The sequence below is a fragment of the Nerophis lumbriciformis genome, linkage group LG08 (genome assembly GCF_033978685.3).
Source record: "Nerophis lumbriciformis linkage group LG08, RoL_Nlum_v2.1, whole genome shotgun sequence".
Taxonomy (NCBI): domain Eukaryota; kingdom Metazoa; phylum Chordata; class Actinopteri; order Syngnathiformes; family Syngnathidae; genus Nerophis; species Nerophis lumbriciformis.
This window is the reverse complement of record NC_084555.2, coordinates 7490595-7497500: the sequence shown is the minus strand read 5'-3', so window position 1 is coordinate 7497500 and position 6906 is coordinate 7490595. Positions and strand designations below refer to the sequence as shown.

General features: G+C 41.7%; 1 protein-coding gene across 1 annotated transcript in view; it reads right to left on the bottom strand.

The window, feature by feature from the left end:
- Positions 1-198: 198 nt before the first annotated feature.
- The window catches only part of spred1 (sprouty related EVH1 domain containing 1), an 89102-nt gene continuing 82394 nt past the window's right edge, over positions 199-6906 (bottom strand). Inside the window, exon 6 of the mRNA XM_061968187.2 lies at positions 199-4214. Within this exon, the coding sequence (XP_061824171.1) occupies positions 3546-4214 (669 nt within the window). The 3' untranslated portion in view covers positions 199-3545. The remainder of the gene's footprint in view (positions 4215-6906) is intronic.

Genomic DNA, 6906 nt, shown 5'->3' with positions numbered 1-6906 from the left:
TATCTCGCTTTTATAACTTTTTTTTATAAAGTTATAAAAAAAAAATTAAAACATTTTTTTATTATTTTTTTAGACATGTATCTCGTGCGCACAAGAAAGTTTCTTGTGCGCACGAGATACATGTCTAAAAAAAATAAAATAAAAACATTTTTTAAATAATTTTTTAATAACTTTATAAAAACGTTCTCGTGCGCACGAGAACGTTTCCCGTGCGCACGAGATACATGTCTAAAAAAAAAAAAAAGACAAAAATAAATTTCCCCCATGTCCCTTTAGGGGCTCCGTAAAATGCTAACATTTGTTCAACTTTTCAACTTTTTCTCCAAAATTTTAGGTATAAGTATAAGTAAGAATTTTGTCCATTATGCAGAATTGGTGAGGCAACTAGCATAGGTACTGTTGATATACGGAATCTAAATGCTCAAATTAACTACCCAGGTAATTTGTGGTAAAACTGAGCGGATAATCACGCACGGTTGGTGATGTTTTTGTTTACATTTGGCTCATTTAATTTCACGCTACGGGAAAAAAAAAAATCTGTGAATTTATGCTGCGTTTGATAAAACCGGGACGCGCGAAGCTTAAAACTTTGATCTTTGTTTGTTCGTAGTAGGAGATAACCTCATTTCACATCTGTTTTGCATGGGAACAGCAGTGGAGATAGGTGGTTATGTAAGATGAGTTTTCACAAAATGTCTTAAAAAAACCAATTTGGCCGCAAAAAGACAACATCATTTCGGAAACAACAGCAATTATAAGCTTATCGTGGGATGAAAATGCTTAATGTCGGACCTTGTAAGAATATTTCCGGCCTGCCTGTAGTCTCGGAAACCAGCATAATTACAATGATGCGTTACGAAAAACGGAGAAATTTGAAAATGACAATCTCGTCCGTTCGCAACTTCGGAGCCCAATTATGCAGTGATAAAACATATTTAAAAAAAAGACTAGCCTGTTGACTCTTTTCTATCTATTTTGACTATGATGTAGTGCTAATGCTAACAAGTGGAATATCTCCTACTTCACAAATCTGGAATGTCGCGAATGTCACTGCCCGATCCGTCAGCCACATTTTTCCATCAACTGGTTTGCAATACTACTAATAATCTGAAATAGTTGACAACTCCGCTTTCAAAATGTCAACAACTTTCATTATTTACATTTGAAACGGCCCTTTTCATCTTAGCTTTGACCCCGGTGACATAAGTGGTCGCATAGCTGGAAATAAAAAGCTTGTTTTTCACGCCCGTTATTTAACAGCAGTACTACAATGTTCACGATCCAAACACTGCGAATGCACATCCGTTATTTTTGTACAATTTTGTTTTACGACTCAAAAGTCATAAAACTGCAGCAGCACGGCAGGATGTTTGCTATGTGTGCGCATGCGTGTACTTGCTGATTTGTTGTAAATTGTAATGCCATGTTTAATATGAATTAAAACGCCAACAAAACAGTACTGTGCCCCTGGGCAATTATTTTGACTCGTTGGGGCCACATTTAGAGAAAAAAATGTCTGGGGGCCGGTATATCTATTTTTAGGAACACTAATACAAAACCTCACAATAATGTCTGATTGAATGCTAAAAACGTGATGCCTTAAAAAACGTAATGGAATTTTTAAATTTTTCTATGAAGGATAAAACACTGAATATTGACAAAATATGACCGTCACACCCCCTTTCGATCGACACATTTTACAATCAAGTGAAACGCGACAAAAATGCAACAAACAGTGAAGTATGAACGCGAAGGGTACAAAATAAACCCCACCTACAATCTGATACATCACTAAGCTTTAGAACTTTGTTGTGAAAATCTCCTTCCGCGTCTGTGGAAACGCTTCCCGCCCACACTGCTTGGTGCCTCGTCTGAGCTGCTGTGACGTAGATTACCATAGTAACTAATTAGATGACCATAGTAACTAGTATATCATGCAAAAGCGCAGATTCCAACCATTGAAATACTTTGTAGAGTTGAAGACTTACGGTCATTAGAAAACATGACTGCACATCATAATGGCAGCTACACTTTCCATCTTAAAGATCTAAAAAAATTATTTGGGAATCTCCGGCGGGGCCACATTGAAAAGCTTAACGGGCCGCATGTGGCCCCCGGGCTTTAATTTGCCCAGGTCTGCCTCAGAGGGTGTTGTTGTTTTTTCACAATCTCACACACCTTTAGGACTACTCTGAAGTGCTAATTAATAGCTTACAAATGTTTTTTTTATTGAATATATTCATCGCCTCTCAAAGAAAATAAGACTATTCCTTTTAAGGGAAGATGACGCCGGTCAGTCAAAGTCAAAAAAGTTGTCAACGTTAGGGCGTTACCAGTGCATGTGAAGACCTACACACGCGCACCATTTTGTATGTATTTAATAGCTGAGCTACTCGACGTTCCTGAAACAATGCGGTCATTCATCCAGGGCTTATTAAACAAAGACACATGAAGGAGTGAACTCGGGACATGACGAGGGAGGAGCACAAAAAAAGTATCAAAATAAAAAGAAGTGATTGTTGTACAAACAGTTTTTTTTTTTTGGAGAGGGTGCTGCAACCAAAGCGTTGAAGAGCAGTGCTTTTTATTTCCAGACTAATTCAAGAATCAATGAAAGACTAGCCTGGTTTTTAAGTGCCTGGTCGTTTTTTTTTCCCAATGGAAGCACTGACACCAAAACAAAAACTTGCTGGTTGAGCAAAACTTTGAATCTTAACAGGAGGATGAAACTACAGCAGATATAATAAGTGAGCTAAAAAACAAACCCATCAAGATGCCATCTTCGAAAAACTGTTTTTTGTACTTAAGAGGGAAAGTCAGCATGGTGACCATTCTTCCCTTCCCACAATGGAATGAGTCCCTTTTTTTTTTGTTTGGAATGCAATCAAATGTTCTACGTGAGATTTTGTTGGAAAGAAGGGATCAAGTAACACAGAATGACACTAATGTGAGAGATGAACACCATGTCGAGTGCATGTTTTTTTTTCTTCTGTCTACTAATTACACCGTCATGAAGGGGAAAGGCCACTGTTACCCGACTGCAACTTCACACGAAAAAAGAAAGCAAGAAGGTATCCCTTTTAGCATACTTAAACAGCAAGTTAATTTTCTGGATAGTTTTCTTGTAGTTTTTGTCTGTACAAAAGACACGTTCCTTCATAAAGTTACACATTTCTTGTAGTAGAGTTCTTTAAACCTGTGGTTTGTCAATGAGCGCGTGTGGGTGTACGTGTGCGTGTGTGTGTGTGTGTGTGTGTGCACAGGTGCGTTTAGTAACATCTCCAAGTCTGTTAAATCTTCGTCTCCTCACGTCCTCAGAAGAAGCTCCCGGACTCAGCTCGACGCCCCTCCCACTCCGCAAAAGCTTAAGTTAGTCCTCTACTGCAGCTTGTCGCGCCAAACGCCAACTGAAATCACCAAAAGCCCTCAGAGCTGGCGATCAAGAACATCGCCCCGTCTGAGAGGGGGAAGGAAAAAAGGATGCCGGCTTGGAATTGATCCGCTTCCTGTGTTAGCTAGCTTTGAGGGGGTCCGGGGGGCCCACGTCACCCGGCCGCCTTGTGCTTGCCCCCGCAGCAGCGGCACGCCTCGCCGCAGTGGTGGCAGGCGCGCAGGGGCAGGTAGCAGCACATGCAGGGCGCGATGAAGGAGAGCGCCACCAGGGCGAGCCAGCGCAGGCAGAACTGCTCGTCGGAGGTGTCGCACGAGCACGGGTCCGAGAAGTCGCCCTCCGAGTCGGACATGCAGTGGTAGAGCATGCTCTCGGCGCACAGCATGCAGCTGACTTTGTAGATGCACTGCTTGATGGGGTCGGGGGCGTCCTGGCACTGCCCCCGCCAGTTGTCCTCATGGTTGAACATCTCCCGGCAGTAGATGCAGCGCGAGCGCTCGCCGTCCTCACGCCGCCGCCGCCCCTTTTTAGATTTCAGCAGCGGTGAGGGCTGAGTCTTGATGGCAGTGTCCATGCCCAGGCCGGGCCCCGAGTGGGAGTCCCCGCCGGGGCCGTCGGGGAAGAGATACTCGCACTTCTTAGTGTCCAGTTTGTGGAAGGTGGCAGGGAAGTCCAGGTCCTCGCGGTCCGAATCCTGCTTCCACATGACCGGGTGGCGGTAGTCCTCGTAGCCCCGGATGAGCACGTCCTTGCGCGGGTTAATGCGGACGATCTCTTCTTCGTCCATGTGAAAGCTGACGTGACGCGTTGGCTTGAATGACACCTTGAGGACGGAGAACATGTTAGTAAATAACCAAATTCATCATTGCAATATGTCAGGAATGGTGGAAGACAACGTGTTGCTATCGGAGAGGTCTCCGACTTTCATTACCGTATTTTCCGCACTATAAGGCGCACCGGATTATTAGCCGCACCTTCAATGAATGGCATATTTCATAACTTTGTCCACCAATAAGCCGCCCCGGACTATAAGCCGCGCCTACGCTGCGCTAAAGGGAATGTCAAAAAAACAGTCAGATAGGTCAGTCAAACTTTAATAATATATTAAAAACCAGCGTTCTAACAACTCTGTTCACTCCCAAAATGTACGCAAATGTGCAATCACAAACATAGTAAAATTCAAAATAGTGCAGAGCAATAGCAACATAATGTTGCTCGAACGTTAATGTCACAACACACAAAATAAACATAGCGCTCACTTTCTGAAGTTATTCTTCATTCGTAAATCCTTCGTCTTCGGTGTCCGAAGTGAAAAGTTGGGCAAATTTACGATCCACTGGCAGATGTTGGCGTCGTCTGGCGCTGCCTCCTCGTCTTAGTGAAGGTGTGTTCGCCTTCTGTCATCCATTGTTCCCACGCAGTTAGCAGTCTAGCTTCGAATGCCCTGTTGACACCAATATCTAGCGGCTGGAGGTCTTTTGTCAATCCACCCGGAATGACGGCGAGTATTGAATTAAGCGCGTAAGCGTGTCTCTCAATGTGCTGTTATGAGCTAGCAAATATAACAACTACACTACCCAGCATGCAACGATAGTTACGAGCATGCGCGGTAGCCCTGAGAAGCGTTGTTGTATGCTGGCAGTTAGAATGTGGTTATGAGCACGCTGTGAGTAAACGTTGAGAACTCAGTTAACACGCCTCGTCTGCATTATTTATAATTAGACAGACAACACACTTAATAGGAGCCATTTTGGGGTCTTTACATAAACACACAAATGGAAATGAAACGTCACATATCCCAGCATGCACCGCGCGCTTCTTCTACGGGGAAAAAAGATGGCGGCTGTTTACCGTAGTTGCGAGACCTAAACTTTATGAAAATGAATCTTAATATTTATCCATATATAAAGCGCACCGGGTTATAAGGCGCACTGTCAGCTTTTGAGAAAATTTGTGGTTTTTAGGTGCGCCTTATAGTGCGGAAAATACGGTACTAACTTGTTGGGATCTTCAAAGGCCCAGTTTACACCGCACACCAAACCAGATTTTTTTCCCTCAAGTGAGACAGCTTGGATTTTTTTTGCCAGTGTAAACGCTCCAAAGTGCTTCAAATCTGCTCTTTTGGCATCAGATTCAGGCCACATCAGGAAGTAGTCCAAATGCGATTGAAATCTGATGTTATAGTAACCTATTCTTACTATAACAATCTACAAGGTTAATATAGGTTACTTCTCTTTCTTCCCCTCCATTTTTCTGCATTATTTTGTATCTCTAGTTATCATTACATATGTGTATTGTTGCATTTGAACAACTGTATTGTTGATAATAGAGGTAAATTATTGGTATTGTTCATTATCAATAGCGCTATTTCTATTGGTATTGCTCCATTTGTAGTGTAATAATGCTCATTGTCATTTCTGTATTATTATTTATTTCGCTAACTGCTTCTTTGCAAGCACTTTTATCATCACATTTGTACATATCGTATTTGCTGATGTCGTTCTATTGTTGTTGTTGTTGTTATTGTTTTGTTTGCTGTTGTTGTTTTTGTCTCTCTGTCTTATCCCCCTCTTGTCCTCACAATTTCCCCCTCTGTCTTCCTTTTTTTCTCTTTCTATCCCCTCCCGCTCCGGCCCGGCTGCATCAAATGATAATATACCGTATTTTTCGGACTATAAGTCGCAGTTTTTTTCATAGTTTGGCCGGGGGTGCGATTTATACTCAGGAGTGACTTATGTGTGAAATTATTAACACATTACCGTAAAATATCAAATAATATTATTTAGCTCATTCACGTAAGAGACTAGGCGTATAAGATTTCATCGGATTTAGCGATTAGGAGTGACAGATTGTTTGGTAAACGTATAGCATGTTCTATATGTTATAGTTATTTGAATGACTCTTACCATTATATGTTACGGTAACATACCAGGCACGTTCTCAGTTGGTTATTTATGCGTCATATAACGTACACTTATTCAGCCTGTTGTTCACTATTCTTTATTTATTTTAAATTGCCTTTCAAATGTCTATTTTTGGTGTTGGGTTTTATCAAATAAATTTCCCCCAAAAATGCGGCTTATATATGTTTTTTTCCTTCTTTATTATGCATTTTCGGCCGGTGCGACTTATACCCCGGAGCGACTTATACTCCGAAAAATACGGTAAATACATTTAATAAAGTCAAATACAATTAAGGCAACAAGAGAAGTATCCTACACTTCTAAACGCAATGCGACCTGAATGTGACTTTTCCATCAGCTTTAGGCAAGCAAAGTCCAGAACGACACAGTCGCCAACGGAAGTGGATATTTCATCACAATATCCGGTTTCGGTTTCTATTTAAGGGGACAGAATTTTCGGTGCATCACTTGTCAATAGTGTGTAAATAATAGGCTATATGTAATACATGAATATATATTTTGATTCTGTACTGTGGCTGTGGCGCATTTGCTTTCATGTGAGTTGAAAATTTAAGCTCCCGTAGATCCACGCTGATGTCTGTGTCTCCTCTA